This window comes from Apis cerana, linkage group LG1, assembly GCF_029169275.1.
Source record: "Apis cerana isolate GH-2021 linkage group LG1, AcerK_1.0, whole genome shotgun sequence".
Taxonomy (NCBI): Eukaryota; Metazoa; Arthropoda; class Insecta; order Hymenoptera; family Apidae; genus Apis; species Apis cerana.
The window spans coordinates 14,626,004-14,649,755 of record NC_083852.1 but is presented as its reverse complement, the minus strand read 5'-3'; the positions used below and the strand labels follow the sequence as shown (position 1 = coordinate 14,649,755).

The window sequence follows — 23,752 nt, the reverse complement described above, 5'->3', positions numbered from 1 at the left end:
GGAAACAACGCAAGAATAAGTGAGAGGCAAGGGGAATTAGATAAAGCGGTTGACCCTCGCCCCTTCAATGACCCGAGAGATATCGTTCTACTAAATTCACTGACGCACCTCCCAGTCGAATGCGTGGTCTCTTCTGTAGATCATACTGATTTCTTATTGCGATCGATAAAACTGGAAATGAAGGTTTCAAAATTATTTCTTGTTCTTTTTTATTTTATCAAGATCGGTCAATGTGATATCAAAATTTCTACCGGTAAGTAATTTTATATTTGCTTAAATTGAAATTTCTTTTTAAATTAAAACAACTATGATATAATATTATAAAATTATGTTGTGATTGATTTTTAATTCAATGGATATGTACAATTGATATCATTAATGCGATTTTTTGATATGATAAAATATAATTTCTCCTATGTAACAATAATATTTAGTAAATGATATATTTAATAATATTATTTAATTCAATATCCAAATGAAAATATTTTCCAGTAAAAAATGATACCGCAGCACAAATAGCAGTTGGCGAGAAACGACTTGAAGATCATGTTCGCGCGATTTTAAAGCATTATCAGCAAAGTGATCCAGTAGGATTACCTGGAGCGCCAATACCGGATCCTATGTCAGCACCGGATATGAAGTATTCATTTTCTATGTATACCATGAATTTTAAGCAAATGAACATTTATGGTTTATCCAAATTCCGGATAGTAAATGCAGAATCAGAATTAGCATTGATGCAAGTGAGATATTTTCAACATTTGAATTTTTTATATATTTAATATAAAATTCTTAAATTTGCAAATTGAAATATCAACGTTGATCAACATAATTAAAATCAAAAAAAATAAATATCTTTTTCTTATCTCCATCAATTAGTCTATAGAATTTGTTTAAAGAACAGTTATGCGTCAATATTTCTTTAAAAAAATATCTATTATTTTAATATTTACAAACATCTATCACAAAAAAAGACATTACTAATTACATGAATATATTAATCTTATAATAGAATGTTTCGCATCAATGATTAATTATAATACTCATATTAAGTATTAGATTTTTTGTTATATTGATACACATAAGTTATTTTATCAAACGTTATTATAATTGTGTAAAATTTAAATATTAAAATTAATTTTTATTCTAATATATTTCTCGAAGGTTTCAGTGACATTAAATATAGAAAGTCTGGATATTCGTGGATTTTATACTTTGTCTTCTTGGTTGTCTCGATCAGCTGGTAATTTTACGATGAAATTGATGGGAGTGAATGTAAAAGGGATTGGGAGGCTCGAAGTTGCTAGTGATGGTAAATTACAAGCACAAAATATCGATATGGATTTGACATTCGAAAATGTAGCCATGGATTTCAAAAATTTGGGTTTTTTGGGTTCTGTATTACAAAGTACGATTAATTCTGTAGGCTCCTTTATTTTCGATAGTATTAAACCTTTCATATTGAAGGAACTAAATACTAAAGCACGGTAGAAATCATTTAATCTGATATTGTTATATATAATATATAAAATCATTTAAAAACTGTCTTATTTTTTAGGGGTATAGCTAATAAACAAATTTCACAATTACCGCAATATTTTCCGAATTCTATATCGCCTTTTGATATGGCAATAGCCGAACTCCGTAAATATATATCTCAAATGGACTACGATCCATTCAAAGTGAATGACTACAGTCAAACTGTTGGTATATTTACGGTAACATCGACTAATACTTGGATCACCGGTCTGGCAAACATTTATCGAATAGGAAATGTTACTTTGGGTATAGAAAATGGAACGGTAAATAATTTATTTTTAATAATTTTCAAAACATATAATTTATTTAATTTCAAATTTTTTCTATTATGATCGCTTGCGACATATATATGCAATACATTAATACAAGATATTTATCGATTATCATAATTACATTAGTAGTAATTACGTCATATACGTTATGAATAAAAAATATACTAACTAATGAATTTTAATCAGAATTTACAATTGTTGCCTATTTTGTCAGCTACTAGATATTGTTACATAACACATTTTCTAAATATTCTTTTTTTTGTTTCCATTTAAAGGTATATGCGACAGTTGATGCTGGTACTCAAGAAATTGAAGGAAAAACACATTGGGAAATAAGTATAATCGGTGGCTTTTTGTCTAGGGCTGGTACAGTTTCCTTTACTGTACAATATTTCAGAGCTCAAGTAAATTTAAGCCAACCTTTAGATACTCGTAAAAGGCCAAGTATGGAAGAACTCGAACTTGAATTGGGTAATATCCAAACAAGAATTCATGGAGCTGGTACTATTGATTATTTAGTTGAAGCAAGCATTAATATATTACCAAACCTTTTAAGGTTCGATCTCAATGTTTTTTTACTTCTACAATCAATAATTTTACATATTGATTCATAATATAAAGTTATATAAGAAATGATTTTTTTTTATAGATATCAAATAATGGATGCTATCGAGGGACCGCTTAAAAGACGCTTACAAATTTTTCTAAATAAAATAGATGTTGAAAAACAAATTTATGAATATATTCCTAGTATAGAAGAAAAGGCTAGACAAGGTATGATTCCTTTAGAAGAGACAAATTTAGAATTAATATTGCCTCAAGATCAAGATGAACAACCATTTTCAGAGAGCGAAGAAAATCGAGGTCCATCATAAAAATCAAACATATTTTGTATAATATATAAACAATTATTTAAATATGTTATTTGGAATTCAGATTATTTAATTACGAAAATGCTATCTTTTTTATTGATATTAAAATAATATAAAATAATATAAAAATAACATAATATAAAGTTACATATTTAAAAAAAATATAAATCTTGATAAATATACTGCTCAGCGCATTATGTGTTTTGTAAATATTTTATATTATTAAAATATATTTTTTATAAATATATTTATTATAAATTAATTTTAAAAAAAAGTATATCATTTTAATATTTAATTTTTATTTATTGAAAAATAAAGCTAATAAAAAGTACTTACAATAGCATATATTTATAATATAATGACAATAATAAAATATTATATAACTGAATTTTACAAAATTGCATCATACAATATTAGAAATACTTATATTAAACAATTTTAATAGCGCAAATAAAAAGAATGATTTACTACATAAAAATAATCAAACTTCAATATCTTTTTTAATAAATTTTTTGAATATATATGTAATATAATTTTATATATCTAAAGAATTAAAAATATAATGTAATTAAATTATCAGTTCCACATATATATATATATGATTATTTGTTATTGACAATTAAATTAATAATTAATAAATTAATAAACGAACAATTTCAAAGTATACGCAGAAAGAAAAGTTAAAAAATAAATGTTATATAATGAATCTTAAATATATAAGAATCTATTAGACGATATTATTTACAAATTATGCTGCCTTAATAGCTGGTGCATTACTTCGTTCGATTGGTATAATTCTTTCTCCAGGTGCTGGCAAAGCTAATCTTGGAGCAGTAATAGTAAGAATACCATCAGATGACAAACTTGGTTTAACATGGCCAATATCATATCCTTGTGGAAGCACATATCGACGCACAAAATGTCTCGATACGTAACCATGTTCATCTTTTTTCTCTTCGTGTTTCCCCTCAATGGTAATACATTTATCATCTGTTCTGACGGTGATTTCTTCTGGTGCAAATTGTTGCACATCAACGATTACCTGATATTTGTTTTGATCTCGTTCAATGGTGGTCGAACCTCCAACTTGATGTTCTAATTGTTCCATCATATTCCTCCATGGTTGGAAAAATTCATTGAAGGATGGCATTGGCGGTGGTTTCCAAAAATCATCTCTAGTACTAAGACGTTTGAAATGTTCTTCTAATTCTCGGTGATAACGGTCCATATCTTCCCACCAATTCCGGAAGAGATCTCTTGTTACTAATGCCATATCAATACAGTTAATCTGCAAGAGTTAAATATATAAAAGAATTAATTCCTGATACATATTAACAAAAATTGTAATTTTAAATTAATATATTATACTAAAATTTATAAAAAATAAAAATTTTCACTACAAAAAATCAACTCAATAAAAAAAATAATGATGAAATAATAATAGTGAATTTGAAATTAATGTAAATATATATATAAAAAAAAAGTTGATATATATATATATAAAAAAAAGTGTTGACATTGTTGACAACGTTAATATAACGTAAAGAAATAAAATCTTTATATTTAACTAAAAAAAAAATATGTTATTCAAAACATTTAACATCACACATAAAATAATTATACAAACTATGCAATATGAGATGCATAGTATTATGCTTTTACGCATTTCAAATATCTATTCTTAGATACATGAAATGTATTCATACATTATATCAATGTTACATTAATACGTATTAATTACGAAATTTTCTTTTAATTGTAAAAATAAATAATAAAAATTTAAATAAAATTAATATTCAATTAAAAATAATAAAATAAAATAATAATAAAATAAAATAAAAATCAAAGAAAATGGACTAATGAAATTCTGCTTTAAAAATTCTTAATAATCAAAAAAATTACATAGAATTAAAATACATACCTTTTGTTAAAAATCTTTAATTTAATTTAGTTTTATAAATGAAATAGTTGTTTATATTGTATAATATTGCTTGGTAGATAATAACTTCAAACGTTATACAAACGTTCACTTTGAGTTGCACTTTTTAACTGACTGCGCAGTACTACCTGTCACGGATTTATATTTGATATGGCGCGCTTTTCGAGATTGTTCGAGATAACTATGTGCATATGTATATCGTTCCGAATTTTCTCGAATCTCGAAACTCCTACTCGAATTTACTAGCAATCGCATTGCGACTAATCGATGTTTACTTACGACAATCATATGACAATTTCTTGTCAATTCGATTAATTTCGATATTTTTAATACGATTTAAAATACATACATTTCATTCTATATATTTATTTATCTTCATATAATTTATTTATATAATTTTTCTATCTATATATGTATTTAACATATATATTTTTCATTATATATTGATACACATAATATTTAATTATAGATAATGTTTAATTATATTTTAATATATTTTCGATTTTAATAGTTCGAATTTAATAGTTAGTTTAATAGTTAAATTATATAATATATAATAAATTAATTACTTTAATAAGTTTTTTTGAATAATTTTAAAATTTATATCTTTACATATAATAAATATTTGTTTAATTTAATTTATAAGAAAAATAATTTTTTTGGTACATTATATTATATTTATTATATTATATTATATTATCATTATTATTTTTAATATTTTTATAAATATTTCTTATTTTAATAATTATAATAATTTAAAAAAAAATTTTATTAAATTTCAAATTAATGATATTTATTTTTACTTTTACTTAAATATTTGTATTTAATAACAAAGGAATTTAAACCATATTATTATTTTAGAATTTATAGATTTATATAATAAAAAATTCAATTTTTTATCTAAAAATAAATATCGATTAAAAGATATTAGTTGACTGGACGGTAGTGAACTCTCTGAACACATGTGAGCATTCATTGCCAATGTAATTATAAAAATTACAGAATCGATATAACAGAATGTAATCTTTTTCTTTACCATTCAATGGTAAATGCGAATTCATATGTCCTTTATGAGCATGCGCACTTTATAAGCGCGAAAATAAAATCTTTTTAATTATCTTTTTAAGATAAAAATAAAAAATACTTAATTATTTTTTTATGATTAAAAAAAATATAAAAAATAAATGAATAAAATTACTAATAAATAAAAATAATAATTATAATGAAGAGAATTAAATAATGAACAAAAGTATTATAAATTTTATATAAATATTTTTTTATCTGATATATATTACATTTCTCTTTTTTATTTAAATTATATTACTATAAATATTATATACATACACACACATATATATATATATATATATACATATATATATATATTTACAATATTCTTTATTATATTATTAAATTTAAACATAAGTACAGGAATGCTTGGATTGTACTTCTGTTATTGTTAGTATATAATATTATCCTAATTATTATATGAAAGTTTATAGTGGATACAATACTTTATACGGATTGAGTATACCATTTGGATCCATCATTTTTTTCAATTCGTACATGAGTTCAATTTCCGAAGAAGTTCTACTCATATGCAGATATTTTGTTTTTGTGAATCCTATACCATGTTCAGCACTTACACTACCATGAAGTTTAGATACATATTCGAAAATAAAAGGTTGTAACTGTGATGCTATATCAGGTTCGTATGATGGTATCGAAACTTGTACATGAATGTTTCCATCGCCTAATAGACCAAAAATAAATAAAATTATAAATTATAAATATAAATTGCACAAAATAATTTTCAAATTATTCAATTTTAACTAGAAAAAAATAGAAATATTTAATAATATTTGATTTTATAGACATACCTAAATGTCCGTAACCACTGATTCTTATAATACGTGGATCACGCAAACGTTCTCTGAGTACTTCAATCACTTTATAAAAACAAGGAAGAGGTATCGAAATATCATACTTAAAAACATAACCTTCTCGTAAGATTCCTTCGCTAATACGTTCCCTTAGTGCCCATATATTCTATGCAAGAGATAAATTTATATTTTTTTCATTTTTACTAAATTTTTTAATTTTTTCCAGAAAATAATTTATTAAAGTATAAAATTTAAAATACCAATTTTTAATTAAAAATAAAAAAAACGCATATATGAATAATGTAAATTTTCAGAATGTTTACTATACAATATATATATAATATGCATATATATATACAATATATATAACCGAATAAAATATAAGAAAAAAAAAGCGAAAAAGAAAAATAATTAAATGTATATATATAGAAAATACTGAAAAGAAAATACTAACTTTAACTTTGGTAGGATCAGAAGTCAGAGTACCGTCTTCAATGATATTGTCGGCAAGCGCCTTTTCCACAAAAGAGGTAAGTTTTTCTTCATCATGATTTATGTTGCTACCAGAAGTTTCCATCAACACATAAAAGTCATGGCCGTCGATTTTTGTTGTTAATGGACTTTTTAAACCAAAAGTTTCAATGGAAACATCTAATGACAATTTGTCCATCATTTCGAATGAAGACAAAATTTCTCCCAGTTCTTTTTTCGCTAGACGAAACGCTTTCAATACTTTGTCAAAATTGTTTAATCCTACGATAAATAACGAAATTTTATATGGCAATATAAAAAAAAATAATCGAAAATCTGTAATACCTAAAAACGCAACGTTGACGGCTGCAGGAAGAGGTGGACATTGAATTGCGACTTTCGTTACAATTCCTAGCGTTCCCTCAGATCCGATAAATAAATGCTTTAGATGATAACCGGTATTGTTTTTTTTCAGTGTATTTAAACAATCTACCACACTACCATTTGCTTTTACCTAAAATAATATAATTACATATATGATAAAACATAACGATTTATTAATAAAAACTTACGGCTTCGAGACCCAGAATGTTCCCATGAAGATTACCATAACGAAGAAGTCTTAAACCACCGGCATTTGTAGATACGCAGCCACCGATCAGACAACTACCTTTAGCACCGAGATCAATCGGCATCATTAAACCTACTGTCGCTAAATGATTTTCCAGGTCTTCGAGCACGCAGCCAGCTTCACAAGTCAGTACTCCTAAAGAATAATCGTAAAACAAAAGAATGTTTTTCCAAACTACCAATTTTTTCTAAATATTTTTCTAAAATTGTTCCATTAGTAATTATATTTTTTCCAAAAACTTTAGTTTCTCATTCCTTTTGAACATCTATATATATATCAATGCTTTTAATTTCAATTTTTACCAACCTGCTAGTTCATTAGTTTCAATAATTTTATTCATAAGTTTCATAGAAATAACAATTTCATCAAAAACTGGCACGCTACCGCCAACAAGACCTGTATTTCCACTCTGAGGACATATAGCTAAACGATTTTCATTACAATATTTTAATATGGCAGATACTTCATTGGTAGTTTTCGGTTTCAATACAATTTTGCTTTTTCCTGCAAGTAAATTAATTCAATGCTAATTTATTTATTTATAATTACTTAACTTATTTTTTCTTGATTCATAATATTTATTATATAATATACAATTTATCATAAAAATTTAATAATCCATTTATTTTATTAATCATAAAATAATTATATGCAATCATAATATCGAAATTATTAATATTATATTAGTATTATATTATTATAGATATATAATATATATAATAGTATTATAGTATTATAAAAAGTAAATTTGACTTTAAGCAATTTCCACAAAAAAATTCGAAAAATTAAGAAAAAGCATTCTTACACATTTTTACTTACCTCTGACAATTTTTGAGTAATCTATATTATATCCCTCGCATTCTTCTGCATCTGTGATAACTCTGTTTTGTCCGAGCAAGTTATTGAAAAATGCTACATGATCATTGCAAATATTTGCATACGGTCCTCTTTCTACTTTGTATCTATCCGATGTAAAGTCCGGTTTTGTGGAGAAAAACTGAACTCTTGAGGTATGTCGAAATCTCCGAAGCAACGTTTGAAAACTCATATTCTGCTGTGAAAGATCTGCGATCAATTCAAATTCATGAATATATTATTAATATTTTTTTCTTTTATTTGTATAAAGATTTGTTCATTGAATACGAATTTTTTTCAATATTTTGCGCATTTATCACTTTCGATGAAATATACTGTGATTATTATTCGATTTATTTCGACGAAATATATAAAGAAAATCTTTTCTTTAATTTATATTATAAAATTATTTTTTAATTGTATTCTTATTAATTGTATAAATACTGTAACAAATATTTTTTGTTTGTTGATAATAACTAAATTCATGAATAGCAATGTTTAATTAAAATATAATATTTCTGTAACATTCAATTGATAAAAAATTTAGATAAAAATTCAATTTGATATAAATATCTATGAAAGATTAAATCGATTCTTGAATGCCATTATACAATTAATGTTTTAAATATAAATATATATATTTAAATATATTTTTTAAATATAACATTAAATATTTTATATGCAAAAAATATGTGAATTATTTTGTTATTACGTGATTTTATCTAAAATTATTTTTTTATACCTTTAAATCTATATAAATTAAATTATATATTATTTACATTAATATTATTCATAAATTATATATTATTCGTAATATGAAAGAATTTGCATATTAATTAAAAATAAGAATCTAAAACAACTTAAGAAATTGAAAAATAAAAAAGTAAGAAATAAAGAGCGAAGCAAATTTCATAATTGTCAAATGATCATAATATGTAAAAACCAGGCGTGGCATAATTATGAGCCTCGGGTTGCTTCCATTTTCTACTAGCTAATTCGACTCTGATGCCTGATCGACGGACATCGAATATTATAATCCACGATGAATGTTGATGGGTAACTCCCCTTCTCCTTACGAACAATCCCCTCCCCGCCCCCCAATCGTTCAAGAGGATTCGCGACGATGCGTGGTAGAATTACAATTGTACAGAGCAGTGGGGAAAATAAGGTCAGGGGTGGAGGGGTCGAAAGAACAAAGAGAGAAGATGAGGGAAAAAGAGGACGAATCGACTAACAGAGATGCAAATCTATTCGAGTAAGAAGAAAGAGGAAAACGCGAATGAGAAACAGAAAAGCTAATAAGAGATTGGAGTGGGAAGAGAACCAATCGTCGCGATGACTAATACATTCTATATTTCAATGTATACAAACGAACTCAATTTACTTGTGTGCCTTCCACTTGATAAAGAATACGACCTATCTCGCTCGCATATATATATATATATATGATTGTATCTGTGTATACAGAGAAACTACAGAGAAAGCTGACTACGAATTATATATATATATATATATATATGTATATATATATATATATATGTATATATATATATATGTATGTATAATATATATATGTATATATTGTACAAGGGACGTTGATATAGATGTGAAATGTTGCTATATTGAAACGTAGGATACAAATTTCTAAAGAAGGACGCATGCGCGACATCACCAACGAGTAAAGCTAATTTCTCAGTGGCGGCTCGAATCATTAACTTGTTACCTTGGCAACCCCAGTCGACCTAAACTATTGGCTGTCGCTTTCCCCCACTTTCTCTTTGCATGCTCTATCGGTCGAACAACAAACTACACACGTAACCACGCTCCTTCACGGAATATCGTAATTTTCCTAACCTTGCGTGAACAGGACTATAGACTATCGCTGTTTCACTCAACTCATACAATTATATAAGCGAATATACAGTTGTATATGTAGCATGCCACCATAGGGTCGTGATAGCTGGAATTGGCGCGACTACTACCCTCTGCACGAAACATTCTACTTTCTCGCTCTTTGTCGAAATTAGTGAGTGATATCAAAAAATGACCAATATTGGTCGATTGGCATAATTTTACATTTTATGTTAAACTTTTTTGTTTTGCATTTAGATGATTAAGAATTTTTAAAAATATATGTATAATAAAGATTTTTAAAACTCTATATAACAAGCAATATTGAAAAAAAATATTTATACAAATAGATATTAATTGATGATAATTAAAATATCGAGAAATGATGTGTAATTGAATAATAATCTAATTAATAATAGAGAAAATCTCTTACATAAATTAATATTAAATAAAAAACTTTATACATATTACAACAAATCACAAATTATAATTTCAGTAATTCAAAATAATATATCATTCATATGCTTGATTCAATAAATTTTTTTCTTTTAATTAAAATATATAATGATTTTTCTGAATAAATATTTTATATATAAAATCAACGAAAAGAAAGATAAATGAAATTGCATTACATGGTTTTGAACAGGACAGTATGAAGCTCAACTTAGAAACAGCTGTGCCAGTAACGTAACGTATATTCACGAATTCAGATCAAAAAATATCAGAAACTAAAAAATTTACAAAAATTTTATATAAATTTCATATAAATTTAATTATAATATAATAATTAAATATATAATACTTAATATATAAATATGCATTTATTTGTTTTGTTTTATATTATTCATTTAATTATATTACAAAAATTTTATTGAATTTCAAAACTTTTATATTCTAATTAATTATATTATAATATTATGTGATTAATACAAATTATTAATAATAATTCCAATGAATTATAAAGCTAAGCATTTAAATTTAAATACTCAATACTTTACTCTAATACATTTAAGAATGATTGAAAACTTATATATATTTTACATAAAAATAAAAAAATATCTGCAAAGTACAAAAACAATATTTTAATTTAGGCATTTTATATATTAAAATATATTAAACTATATAGCATTAATATATTATGTTTTTTACATATGCTACAATTTTATATAATCTGAGAAAAATATATAAAATAACTACATGAAAGAAAGTAATATAAAAAACATACAAAATATTTACTTTTTACAAGAATATAAAAAAATTACATAGAGAATATATGTAAAAAATATATAATGTTCATTAATATTTAGAATTTTAATATTATTAAAGACAAAATATAGTGAATAGCATATATTATAAAATGCATCGGGAGAATTATATGAGTAGATGCGTCCCTGAAGTATTGTGAAGTTATACTGCGAAATATTCTGCAGACTATAATCACGTATACATGCATTATATGATATATTAGTATTAGTGAAGAGTGTAAAAGTATATGAAGTAAGAGTATGAGTACCGTTACGGAGCATGCGCCTGCAGCCACCATATCCAAAGGCCCCGCCTTTCATGGTGCAAACGATGCCTCTGGGATTTGTCCTCGCTGGACCAATGAGCAAGCGAGTTTATCATAGGCGACGAGAGAGGTGAGGTTATAGGAATCGAAATGGAGGGGAGCAGACAGGAAGAAGGGTAACGAGAGGAGGAAGAATTGAGAGAAGCGAGGGGTTCGGCAGATCGTGTGGGAGCAGGGAAGCAGCAACGAATGCAACTACAATTGCTTACGAAACGCGACGTCAACGTCTAACAAAATTTTATTTAAAACACTTATAGTGCTTTTTAATGATATATAAAACTCAAACGTGTATGATTAAAAGTTTAGTCAAACTTAGAGTGGAATCGTGTAGTGACAGTGTCTACGGCGTGTTCGAAAACGTGATAGGTGTGACTGCGCAGTCGCCATGTGAGTACCTGAACAAGTATCCGAAGCTCCATGCAATATCGTGTGCTTTGGATGCTTTGAATTTCTTAATTATATATAATTAATATTTCAATAATAATCACGTTATATTTTATATAACATTTAATGATTATTGTCAAACACAATAAATACACAACATAATTTGCATTATGTCCCGCCGGATCTTCGAACGTGCTTTATTTTGTAATCCAATATGTCGGCATTGAGGACGCTCTTCGGTATTCACCGAGATACAGTTCTTTTATTGTGCGTATTATAATATTTTTGATAAATAACTATTGATATATAGTTCCTGAAGAACCGCGTGCATTGTTATTCTTATTATCATTAATATTACCATTATGGCGAAATCCATGTTGTCAACCGCCCTCTGGTACAATCGCTTCTCCCCTTCTCTTATTTTTCTTTCTCCCTTCCTCTTACTTTCCCCTTTCATCCCGCCTTTCAATTGTATTTCCCGCTCAGTGAGATGTATTCCCTCTTCCTCTTTGAATCCCTCGTCCTAGTACTAATTATGGTGCAAGACGACATTTTGTTTCTTCTATCCAAAACTTAAAACGAATCATATGTTTCAGAGCATCGATACTCTAATACTTATGTACGAATACAGATTTCTCCTTTATCATCCGAGATATTCAAATTGTTTTGATTCGCTTAATGTATTTATATTGTTTTAGATATTATTCCTTTTTTACTAAATTCATCTATTAACTATTTTGTATAAAATCAAATCGTATGACGTAATAACAAACAAAATGCATTTAACCCGATCTATTTTCATAACTAATATTGTTATTTATTAAGTAAAACGTCAATAATCTCATATGATTATTACTTATTAATTATTAAATAATTGCATTTTATAAAAAGGTATGCTTATATATTATGCATATAGTAGAAAAAATGAACTTAAAAAAATATATAAAATTATAGGTTATGTGAATATCATTAACATCGATTTCAATTTTCTTTTATTTCTTGTATTATTTAATCTCAGAAGATATAAATTGAAGATATAAAAAATTATATTAATTTTATTACTTAGTAATGTAATTACTAAGTAAAATATAGTAATTATAGATATAAAAATAATTTCATATCTATAAGATAAAATATTTATTTTATTTTTATATTTTAAAGATTAATTGAAGCAATTTTGTAATTTTAAATTTATATTCAAATATATTATTAATTGTAATTCATAAAATGAACCATATTTTGATAATAATTACTTTTTATTGTTTAATATCTTTATATGATTTCTATGTATGATTTATTATTTAAGGTTATCATGTCCAAAACATTTAACATTATTATTTTATACATTAAATAACCAATATCATGTATTATTAAATAAGTCATTTTAATAAAAATATATAATGTTATATTTTATTTGTAGTAAATTGCATATTTTGATATGTAAACGTAACAAATTGAAATCTTACATATGAAATATATATTATACTAAATGAAATAACTTTTTATATCATAAATATGCAACATTGTATTTTTTGTTATAAAACACTTACATTCTTAAGCTATATTTTCCACTTCATTCACTTTCACACACTTTGTTATTAATATTTCACGTAATAATAAAAAAAAAAATTCAAATTTTAACTTTCCACGTTCCACGTGTATTAAAATTTTTAAGGTTATGAGCAATAAATATTATGCAACTTTTTTTTATATTGTTGCATATAATACGCTATAGTTGCCGCTTTAATTCATAAATTGTATACATTTTTATATAATTGTATACAACTATTTTTTTATTCTTGAAAATTTTTAAATTTATAAGTTTATAAATGTATATTAAATTTTTATTATAATTAGTTTAAAATTTACATTTTTTTTTAATAATGTAAGATTTTTTGATATACCTATTATACAAAACTATAAATAAATTATACAAATAATTGTTATTTTGAATATAATATTAATATAATGATTTATTTTTATAAATTTATATATACAAAAAATTTTAATTTTTAAAAATTTATCTTTTAGGTGCAGTAAATTAAAAAGATTAAAAGTAATATTTTAATAAGAAACATATAAAATGGCAAAGAAAAAAGATATTAAATTATCAAGAATATAAAAGTAGGAAGAATACTTCTTAAAGGAAGTTTAACTTCAAATAATAAAAAGGTGTAAGAAAACATGACAGATGTTAAACCAATTGGAATCTCTCAAAATCAGCCACAACAAACACAACAAAATCAGTCACAACAGCAGCAGCAACAATCGCAGCAACAACAGCTGCAGCAACCACAACAATCACAACAGCAGCAATCTCAGCCACAACAAATGATGATTGCAACCCATGATATTCAACAACAACAAAATGTACAGCAGCAACAACAGCATGTTCAACAGCAATCATCTCAGTCGCAACAAGTGCAACAGCAAACACAGCAACAAGTACAGCCGCAACAAGTTCAACCTCAGCAACAAATTCAACAGCAAGTTCAATCACAACAACAAATGCAAGTACAACAACAAGTACAACAAGTACAACAGCAAGTACAACAACAGCAACAACAACAACAGTCGCAACAACAACAATCTAATAGTGGACCACATAACGTTGTTCCTACTCAAGTGCAAGTACAGCCACAGGTAGCAGCAATTATGCCTCAGCAGCAGGTAAACATTTGAAAAGAAGAATATTATTATAGTGAAAATTTTATTAATTAATTAATTAAGCATTAAGCATTAACATATGTAAATTTTATTATCAAATAATTATTAAAAATAAAATAAATTATTATAAAAAATAAAATATTCCAGGGAGCTGTTGCAGTGTCAATGCAACATCAGCAACAAGGAGTTGGAGGTGTGTCTATGACTTTGTCTGGTCAACAAGGAGCAACAACTATAACTACTATGGCTGCACATCCACAAGCAGTACAAGTTATTCAACAACCTATGCAGAATCAAGCATATCATTTACAACAACTTTATAATACGCAAGGAACTCCATTATTGATGCCAGGGAATTTAGCTCTCCATCCTGCTGGCATCAATCCTTCTTCTATACAGGTACTTAAATATATTCATGATATTTATTACTATTAAAGTACATAAATCTTTTTCTAAGTAGGACACTTTACAGGTTATAACTGCTGGGAAGCCATTTCAATCTGCTGCTCAGTTGACACCTCATATGCTAACTACTGCATCAACACCAGGTCAAGGAGGTGGCCATCCAGCAGCTGGAGGAACTAAGGTTCAAGGATTTCCTACAGGCTACTTACCTGTACCTACTTCTGCTACACCTGGAGCAGGGCAAACATTAGTATTTGGACAACTTGGTGTATTGGGTTCCCCACAACCTCCATCTATACAACAACAACAGCAACAACAGTCTGCAAATAAACAAGATCAAGTACAAAAGGTAATATTATTTTTATTTTATCTTATAATAGATATTTTATATTCAATTATTTTATTATTTTTAAAATGTGTAGTATACTACATGTACAGCTGCTACTCCATCCGGAGGACGAGGTGGTATGCAATTTGCTCCTTGGCAATTTACACCACAAGTTGCTTGGACTGGAATACAACCACCAGCACTTTTAACTAATCAAATATTTATTAGAGGTCCTACTCAACCTGATATGTTTATACAAAGTCCACAACCAATTCAAGCTCATAATGGTTAGTTTTGCATTTATATTAAATGCAATTTATATAAAATTTTATATTTCCAATTGAATTATTTTATCATTATATTAGCACTAGCTACACAACAACAAATTCAAGGAGTACAACAAATTGCTGCAGCTAGTGGAAAACCAAAGGTAATGGATATACAACAACAACAACAGCAACAGGGTAAACAAAGTACAGGTGGACAACGACCTTTGAGTATTTTGCCGTCCTCTTTACAAGCAGTTCAAGCTGCTAACATACGAGCTGCTAGTTCTGTTTCAACACAAACTGTTCATGGAGTACAAACTACGGTACATGTACAGGTTACTATAATTGAAAAAAATCAACAGTTGAAAAAATGATTTCAACTGTTGTAATTTTCGAATCACATATAGAAACTTTTCTTTGTTTTCGTATAATGAAAAAGAAGTTTTTTTTTATGTTTTATAACTTAGAGTGGAAAAGGAAGTGGTAGTAGTGGTAAAGGTCGTGGTAAACCACTGCAATCGCCGCAACAGTCACAGCAAACGATGCAACAACAACATCAACAGGTTTTTATTCAACAGCAACAACAGCAGATGCAGCAGCAATATCAACAACCACAAGTGCAATTATCGCAACCACAAGTGCAATCACTTCAATCACCGCAACAATCGCAGCAAACGATACAGCAACAACACCAACAAGTTTTTATTCAACAAAAACAGCATACGCAGCAACAACAACAACAACAGATGCAACAACAATATCAACAACCACAAGTGCAATCATCACAACAACAAATACAACCTAAACCAATAATAAGTGAGATAATATTTCATATCTAGAAAAAAGTGATGAGTTTTTATATGTTTATTATTATTGCGAATATTATATCTTTTTTTTTATAGCAAATATGGCACTACAACAGCAACAACAACAACAACAATCAACAAATGAAGAGAATTCTAAACCGATATTGAAAAAAGAAGAATCAGTACCAGTCACAATAGAAGAAATTACAGTATCTCAACCAGAAACGACAGGTTCGTTCATTATCTAATAATTTATATTATCATCTATCTATATCTATATTTATATCTAATCTATATCATCATTATTCGTGTATATATATATAGCATCTCATTCTATATACAAAGTTAATATATTTGTAGGATACCTTTGAAAATCGATTTGAAGATTGAAATAAATATAAAAGTTGGAATTCAAAAATATTAATAATAATTAAGACTTAATTATATAATTATAATAAGTTATAAATGTATATTAAGTTTACATTAAATAATGTGAAATGAGAACAGAATACGATGAATGAAGATAGAGAGGTTTCACTTTCTTTTCTGTTTTCAAAAATCTCATGATTATTTTACATTTTATACATATAATGATATAATGATATCAATGTATATATATATATATATATATGTACAATTTTATTTTTATTATAGATGGGGACCAACCTAAAGTGGCCATAAAAGATGAAGAAAGTTCACTGATAAAATTGGAAGAAAAATCATGTAATAATCCTTTAGCAGGATTAGCAAATACAATTAATTCAATTACAAATGGTGTCAACAATGAAGACTCAGCAACAATTCCTGTTTCTGTACCAGTTAGTGCAAATAGTAAACATGTACCTCCAAAAGCAATGGTCAAACCACAAGTTCTCACACATGTAATTGAAGGCTTCGTTATTCAAGAAGGTATGAACTTAATGCTTGAAATATCATAATATTATTATCAATAAATATTAATCTAATGTGGTTTATATTTAATTAATATTAATATTTTAGCATCTGAGCCATTCGCAGTTAATCGAACATCATTGAATAATACAGTTAATCAAGAAACAAATAATATTTTAAATCGTAATAGTAATTCATCATCTGAAAAAGAAAATCATGAAGAACCTCCAAGTAAGATATAAAAAATTCAACCTTTTTTAATATTAAATTTTTTACTATATAAATATAAATAATATTAAATCTGAATTTATTATAGGAAAAAAACATGCACCTAATTATTCTAATGATGAAGATATAAATAATGTTCAAATTGGAAAATGTGAAGCTTGTGGTAATTCAGTAGATGAACAAAACACTAAATTTAAAAAAGAGAAACGATTTTGCTCATCTGATTGTGCGAAAAGGTTAATAAATAAATTAGCTTATAGAATATTATATGTTATTAATATTTAATAATTTTTATTATGATATATTTTGAATTAAATAGCAAAAAACGAGAAGTGAGAGATCGTGAGGGTACTGAAAAACAATGGACTGAGATAGAGACTGAATCTAAAAATGATGGAGACATGAAGAAAAATGGAGAAGAAAAATCATTATCCGCCACTACAACTACTACTTCTTCTGTTGATGATACACTGCCGAAAGTTAATCCTGTGAAGTGGACGGTAAGGATGTTATGCAAGTATAAAAATAATAATGAAGAAAAATAAGCAATATAATTAAAAATTTATAGGTTGGTGAAGTATGTGATTTTATACGTGGATTACCTGGTTGTGCTGATTATGCAGAAGATTTTGCTATTCAAGAAATAGATGGTCAAGCATTAATGTTACTCAAAGAAGATCATCTTATGTCTGCTATGAGTATTAAATTGGGTCCTGCATTGAAAATCGTAGCTAGAATTGATTCAATGCGTGTGGAATCGTTATCAAATTCTAATCCCACATCTAATAGTTCATAATGTTTATCATTTAACATTTTTACTCGCAGAATTTCAAGTTGCAGCCTGTGGGCTACAGGGTTTGTGCAAGTATTCGATCAGATCATAGAATTAAGGTGTTTAACATAAAATGTTTTTATTAAAAAAAATGATTTTTTTTTTTTTCTTTATTTCGTTTGATCAAAATGTTTTTTTCTTTAAACAGAATAAAATATTGGTTGTTAAGAATCAGTACTTCAAATTTTACTCTTATGATTTAATGATCGATCTATGTAAAACTAAATTTCACACTATTTTGTTGATATACAAAGTAGCTACATTAATATTTCGGATAAATATATGTATTTAATTTTTTAAGTTTATTGTATTATATTAATAACATATATATATACACAAATCCACATATAGTAAGTCTTACATTGTTTGTTACAAATGTAAATAGGATTGAATATTTGTGACTTTTCTAGTTTGACATGTATGTATATTTACTTTTAAAAATTTTTCTAAAATATTGCTGTTTGACTAATATAATGAAAAAACTGAGTACAAATTATGTCTATTACATAAAAAAAATAGAATGTTGTATATAAATATGATGTATTTTGTACTCGAAAATTCCTTTTGGAAGCTGTATAAAAAATATTGCCTTCTGTAAGACTTACGATAATTTCAAAAAATATTTGGCATTTTTAAAATGATTAAGCTTTATGACAAATAGCAATTTGTGTGCATGATTATATCACAATTTTTAATTGAGAACATTTGAAAATGCGATAACATTCTTGACCATGTATTACTTTGTAAATGTATCATGTGCACTCAATTTACGTATGTGTAAATATTAAACATAAAATGTTTATTTAATATACAAATTTTATAACATAAAATTTTAGTTATTAACAATAGTTATCCTTCCATTTAAAACAACTAATTCTTAATTTAATAATAACTAAATACAAAAAGAATATTTTAATTACATATAAAATATACAACATTCAGGGAAAAGATATTTTTTTTCATTAATATAATACTTAATAAATGTGAAATGTAAAAAAAAAAAAAAAAAGGAATGAATGCACATGTGTTCATTAAAAATGTTTTTCAAAATTAATATTCTAACAAAAAATACTTGCATTTATAAAAAATGTGCAGTACTTTAATATTATAATTTCATTTCTAATATTTTATTAATATTAATAAAAAAAATTAAAATTATCTATACTTAGATAAAGATACAATATTTACAAAAACAAAATATAAAACACATTTTCTTTTTGAAAACTACTCAGGGTATATTTTCATATGTATATCTTTTTATAATAATTTAAATAGCACTTAAATAATAAATGTATACAATTATAATAACAAATAAAATCTGTAAAAATTATCAATGAAATTTTATATATAAATATACTTTTTTTTTTGTAGATTTTAACAGCATATATATTTATAATTAATAATAATAATAATTAATAAATGTAATAATTTTTACCACATATAAAACATTCGTTAATGTTATTGATAATTACAAATTTTTTATTTTAATTATTGTTTTATTACAACTTTTCTACATATTTTAAACTTATTATTAAATTTTTTTATTTTAACCAACAATCGGTTTATATCTTCCTTCTTCTAATAAATCATCATTATTTTTCATTTGTATTTCTCGTAATGCTGGTTTTATATATCGAAAATAAATATATATTTTATATCCTAAAGTTACTCCTCCAATTACTGTAACACCCATACAAATTTTTACAAATCCATGATGTAGCTTATCCAAGATATAACTTTTTTTTCTGTATTTCGGCAACATTTTAACCTAGAAAATATATATTTATTATTATAAATAATTTCAGTAAAAATATACAATAAAATTTATATCATATTATCTTTATATTGTTCATTGCATAATATATAATAAATATATTTTAATAAATACAAAATAAAATAAAAAATGTGATTTTTATTATTATTACCTAAGTATCAAGCGTTCTTTTTTTAAGGTTATGATTGTATTCTTTATTTCTTGTTCAGATGCAGTATAGTAACTAAAAATCAGTTCGATATTAACCAAGCTAATTTTCTATTAATATAAGAAAATAAAAAATGTTATTAAAAATATAATTTTTTTTTCATAAATTTCTTTTTTTATAAATATGATAAGTAATTTTAATTAATGGTGTAATATTATTTATTTTGGATATTAACCAAGCTAATTTTCGATTAATATAAGAAAATAAAAAATGTTATTAAAAATATAATTTTTTTTTCATAAATTTCTTTTTTTATACATATAATAAGTAATTTTAATTAATAGTGTAATATTATTTATTTTTAAATATTATAGATAAAGCAAATATATTATTATATATTATTAAATATACATTATATAATATTTTATATTATTTAATCATAAATAAAAAAATATTTCTAAAGTTATTATTTATTTTTACATAATTTATACAGAATTTTATATATAATTATTTCTCAAATATTTCTATATTTATTCTCATAACACACACACACACACACACACACGCGCGCGCGCGCGTCACATGCATATCTATATTTTTAATTTTTTAAGAATTCATTAAATATTGTTGAATCTACATCCAAAACTATTTCATCCAATGATGGACCTTGTTGTGTCACTGGTAATTCTGAAATAAAAATCAATTTTATTGTACTTTAAAATTAAAAGTAGTTATACTTCATTAAAAATTAGTTTAATAGTTTAATTTATCATTGAAGAAAATTATATGAAAATAATATTTGTTTGGAATAAAATATAAGGAATTAAAATTATAAAGCATTAATTTATTTTTAAAATATATAATATATATCATGACATACTTGATATAGATCCTGTTGCTTTATATTCTCTAAGTTCTTCTTTAAAAACTTCATCAAATGTTTCTCGTCTTTCTTTCATCATTTTTTGTTGTTTAAGCTCATATTTTGATACTCTTTCAATATGTTCATTGGCCAATTTTGCTAAAATCAATATACATTTTTAATATTTTTACATTATAATTACATGATATATTTCAAATATTATACGTGTACCTTTAATAACATTTAATTCTGCAAGCTTTTTTTCTTTATATAAGGCTAATTGAAATCTATGATCTAACTGTCTACTTTGCAAATCTAACATTTCATTTAAATCTTCTAAACGATATATTGCACCTTCTACTTCTTCAAACATTTCTTGTAATGTTCCTTTAATATTAATATTTAAAATTAATTTTTCATATTTATAATATATTTGAATTAAAAAGACATTTAAGACAAAATAATAATACCTATTTGATCCATAAGATCTTGTATTGCATTATTAATTTTTGGAATGTAAGCTAAAGTACTATTTAAACAAGTAAGACTTTTCCATTCATGTTCAAGTTTCTCATAAATAGTTCCAATAAGTTTATCAGCTTCTTGAGCTTTCCCTGCATTTTCTTCTGCAAGCTCATGTAGTTCATTCCATTGTAATTGAAATCTATGCAAAATATCAGCTCCTGCATTGTAATTAACATTTCTGATATTGTTATTTTTTTTTTGTTTTGGATTTTCAATAACAGTCAATCCTCTGATACTAAAATAAAATTAATACAAAATGTAATTGTAAAATACTTAAATTATCTTTTAGTATATTTTTTATTTGTATAAAATTTACCTAGCCGATATACCTTCTTGAACAGTTTGAAACTTATTTCGTAATGTACTAAACATGATTATGAATTATTTTATTTTATATTTATAATTATTATGGTATATATAAATATATATTTAAATATTTTAATTATTAATTATTAATTATTGTACAATTTGTAAACATAGATAAGATATTAATATTAATTCAATATATTTCCTACATACATTCATCATTTATGAAATGTATTTGGAAAAGATCTTTAGACTTCATATTAAAATAATCATTCATTTATATTGAAAATATATATTGATGAAAATATATAGTGCTACTTTAAAAATAATATATATTACATAATATTTATAATGAAAAATTGTTATAAATATTAGAATAAATAACTTAACCTCTTATTTGAAATTATTAATGACAGTTTTTGTTCATATAATATTATATTGAATATATAATAATATTAGATATTAAAATGAAAATATTAAAAAAAATATTTATTATTATTTTTAAAAATATAATTTAAAATATTAAATTAAAATACAATCAACATACAATTAATTAAAAATTATGTTTTAATTGAAAATTTATTATTGAATACTTCTCATTGATGAAAATCAGTTAACCTAAATATAAACAAATAATCAATATATGCTTTTTAATTAAAATATATTGTTTTGTATTTAATGAAAAACATGATAACACTGTACAATTTTTCTTTTCGTTGGCGGCACTGATATATAACAATCTATAATATACATTTGATTAATAATAATTAATATTATATGAAAGAGTGTATTTAAAAATATAAAGAATGATACTATAAATTTTTCATATTTATATATTTATTAATATTTATAAAAAGTAATAATAATTGTTTACATATTAAATATTGACACTCTATTAATATTAATATTTAATAAAAAATATAATTCACAATCATAAATTTCAGATTATGTATTAAATATTAAAAATATTAATTATTTATATATGAACTTAATACCAATAATTACGATAAAATTAGATAAATAATTTTTTAATTAATTATTAAAAATCTGTTTTTTTTTAATAAAAAATTCATTAAATTAGAGTTTAATTATATAGTATTTTTGATATGAAACCATTTGGCAACATCGCTAAAATTTAACTCCCTCTCTTTGACAATATAACTGGTGCCTAGCAACCAGTGAGGTCAACAAACGAGGTCAAATTGCAAATTACCTGTATAAGAAAATCAGTAAATAGAGAAAAAGAGAAGGGAAAGACATTAAATTACTTTTGATTAATTATAATGAATGATGAAATAAAAAAATTCTATTAAATTAAATTAAAATAGTAATAAAAAAAAAAATAAATGAATATTTTCAAATATTATTAAAGAAAACTCTCATAAAATATATTATTATTATATTTTTTATATTTAATATTTTAAATTTATGTTTATTATTGTAA

At 24.7% G+C, this 23,752-nt stretch overlaps 5 protein-coding genes across 20 annotated transcripts; 2 read left to right on the top strand and 3 right to left on the bottom strand.

The window, feature by feature from the left end:
- LOC108003644 (uncharacterized) lies at positions 1-2,735 on the top strand. Of its 2 annotated transcripts, XM_017066056.3 has the most exons (7): positions 58-253; positions 493-743; positions 1,165-1,487; positions 1,559-1,802; positions 2,087-2,367; positions 2,461-2,585; positions 2,658-2,735. In XM_017066056.3, exons 1-7 carry the CDS (start codon positions 178-180, stop codon positions 2,684-2,686), a joined length of 1,329 nt encoding a protein of 442 aa, XP_016921545.2. In that variant the 5' UTR covers positions 58-177; the 3' UTR covers positions 2,687-2,735. The 2 variants fall into 2 exon arrangements, with proteins under 2 accessions (XP_016921544.2, XP_016921545.2); XM_017066055.3 differs by having other exon boundaries at positions 1-253; positions 2,461-2,735.
- Positions 2,736-2,965: 230 nt separating this feature from the next.
- LOC108003645 (protein lethal(2)essential for life) lies at positions 2,966-5,588 on the bottom strand. The gene is made up of 2 exons (XM_017066057.2): positions 4,605-5,588; positions 2,966-3,971 (listed from the first exon to the last, which is right to left on the bottom strand). Exon 2 carries the CDS (start codon positions 3,954-3,956, stop codon positions 3,432-3,434), a length of 525 nt encoding a protein of 174 aa, XP_016921546.1. The 5' UTR covers positions 3,957-3,971; positions 4,605-5,588; the 3' UTR covers positions 2,966-3,431.
- Positions 5,589-5,877: 289 nt separating this feature from the next.
- Positions 5,878-13,958, bottom strand: LOC108003615 (D-2-hydroxyglutarate dehydrogenase, mitochondrial). Of its 5 annotated transcripts, none has more exons than XM_017066000.3 (8): positions 13,818-13,958; positions 8,427-8,672; positions 7,914-8,111; positions 7,549-7,742; positions 7,322-7,490; positions 6,960-7,258; positions 6,503-6,671; positions 5,878-6,375 (listed from the first exon to the last, which is right to left on the bottom strand). In XM_017066000.3, the coding sequence occupies exons 2-8, from the start codon at positions 8,653-8,655 to the stop codon at positions 6,119-6,121; spliced, it is 1,515 nt and encodes a 504-aa protein (XP_016921489.2). In that variant the 5' UTR covers positions 8,656-8,672; positions 13,818-13,958; the 3' UTR covers positions 5,878-6,118. The 5 variants fall into 5 exon arrangements, with proteins under 5 accessions (XP_016921489.2, XP_016921491.2, XP_061932194.1 ...); XM_017066002.3 differs by having other exon boundaries at positions 8,427-8,658; positions 13,818-13,949; XM_062076210.1 differs by lacking the exon at positions 13,818-13,958 and adding an exon at positions 12,626-12,767.
- On the top strand, positions 11,807-19,523 carry LOC108003614 (transcription factor SPT20 homolog). Of its 11 annotated transcripts, none has more exons than XM_017065994.3 (13): positions 11,807-12,270; positions 14,299-14,937; positions 15,082-15,333; positions 15,395-15,688; positions 15,762-15,954; positions 16,033-16,271; positions 16,404-16,752; positions 16,839-16,973; positions 17,397-17,651; positions 17,742-17,864; positions 17,950-18,097; positions 18,181-18,361; positions 18,430-19,523. In XM_017065994.3, exons 2-13 carry the CDS (start codon positions 14,452-14,454, stop codon positions 18,655-18,657), a joined length of 2,883 nt encoding a protein of 960 aa, XP_016921483.1. In that variant the 5' UTR covers positions 11,807-12,270; positions 14,299-14,451; the 3' UTR covers positions 18,658-19,523. The 11 variants fall into 11 exon arrangements, with proteins under 11 accessions (XP_016921483.1, XP_016921485.1, XP_016921487.1 ...); XM_017065996.3 differs by having other exon boundaries at positions 11,811-12,270; positions 16,033-16,259; XM_017065998.3 differs by having other exon boundaries at positions 11,812-12,270; positions 15,407-15,688.
- A 622-nt stretch (positions 19,524-20,145) lies between these two features.
- LOC108003586 (dysbindin protein homolog) lies at positions 20,146-23,466 on the bottom strand. Its single transcript, XM_062076238.1, has 6 exons — positions 22,319-23,466; positions 21,948-22,237; positions 21,709-21,864; positions 21,496-21,636; positions 20,619-21,302; positions 20,146-20,461 (listed from the first exon to the last, which is right to left on the bottom strand). The coding sequence occupies exons 1-5, from the start codon at positions 22,372-22,374 to the stop codon at positions 21,214-21,216; spliced, it is 732 nt and encodes a 243-aa protein (XP_061932222.1). The 5' UTR covers positions 22,375-23,466; the 3' UTR covers positions 20,146-20,461; positions 20,619-21,213.
- Between the last annotated feature and the right edge of the window lie 286 nt (positions 23,467-23,752).

Excerpts from the sequence above, each read along its gene's own strand:
- LOC108003645 (XM_017066057.2), bottom strand. The coding sequence starts at position 3,956 with ATGGCATTAGTAACAAGAGATCTCTTCCGGAATTGGTGGGAAGATATG.
- LOC108003644 (XM_017066055.3), top strand. The coding sequence starts at position 178 with ATGAAGGTTTCAAAATTATTTCTTGTTCTTTTTTATTTTATCAAGATC. Across the intron at positions 1,488-1,558 it reads GAACTAAATACTAAAGCACG|GGGTATAGCTAATAAACAAA; the intron begins GTAGAAATCATT and ends CTTATTTTTTAG. Across the intron at positions 1,803-2,086 it reads TGGGTATAGAAAATGGAACG|GTATATGCGACAGTTGATGC; the intron begins GTAAATAATTTA and ends TTCCATTTAAAG.
- LOC108003615 (XM_062076201.1), bottom strand. The coding sequence starts at position 12,724 with ATGAAAGGGGAAAGTAAGAGGAAGGGAGAAAGAAAAATAAGAGAAGGG. Across the intron at positions 7,743-7,913 it reads TGAAACTAATGAACTAGCAG|GAGTACTGACTTGTGAAGCT; the intron begins GTTGGTAAAAAT and ends ATTATTCTTTAG. Across the intron at positions 6,376-6,502 it reads CAGTGGTTACGGACATTTAG|GCGATGGAAACATTCATGTA; the intron begins GTATGTCTATAA and ends TTGGTCTATTAG.
- LOC108003614 (XM_017065994.3), top strand. The coding sequence starts at position 14,452 with ATGACAGATGTTAAACCAATTGGAATCTCTCAAAATCAGCCACAACAA. Across the intron at positions 15,955-16,032 it reads ACCAATTCAAGCTCATAATG|CACTAGCTACACAACAACAA; the intron begins GTTAGTTTTGCA and ends TCATTATATTAG. Across the intron at positions 17,652-17,741 it reads AGGCTTCGTTATTCAAGAAG|CATCTGAGCCATTCGCAGTT; the intron begins GTATGAACTTAA and ends TTAATATTTTAG.
- LOC108003586 (XM_062076238.1), bottom strand. The coding sequence starts at position 22,374 with ATGTTTAGTACATTACGAAATAAGTTTCAAACTGTTCAAGAAGGTATA. Across the intron at positions 22,238-22,318 it reads CAAGAAGGTATATCGGCTAG|TATCAGAGGATTGACTGTTA; the intron begins GTAAATTTTATA and ends ATTTTATTTTAG. Across the intron at positions 21,303-21,495 it reads AGCAACAGGATCTATATCAA|AATTACCAGTGACACAACAA; the intron begins GTATGTCATGAT and ends TTTTTATTTCAG.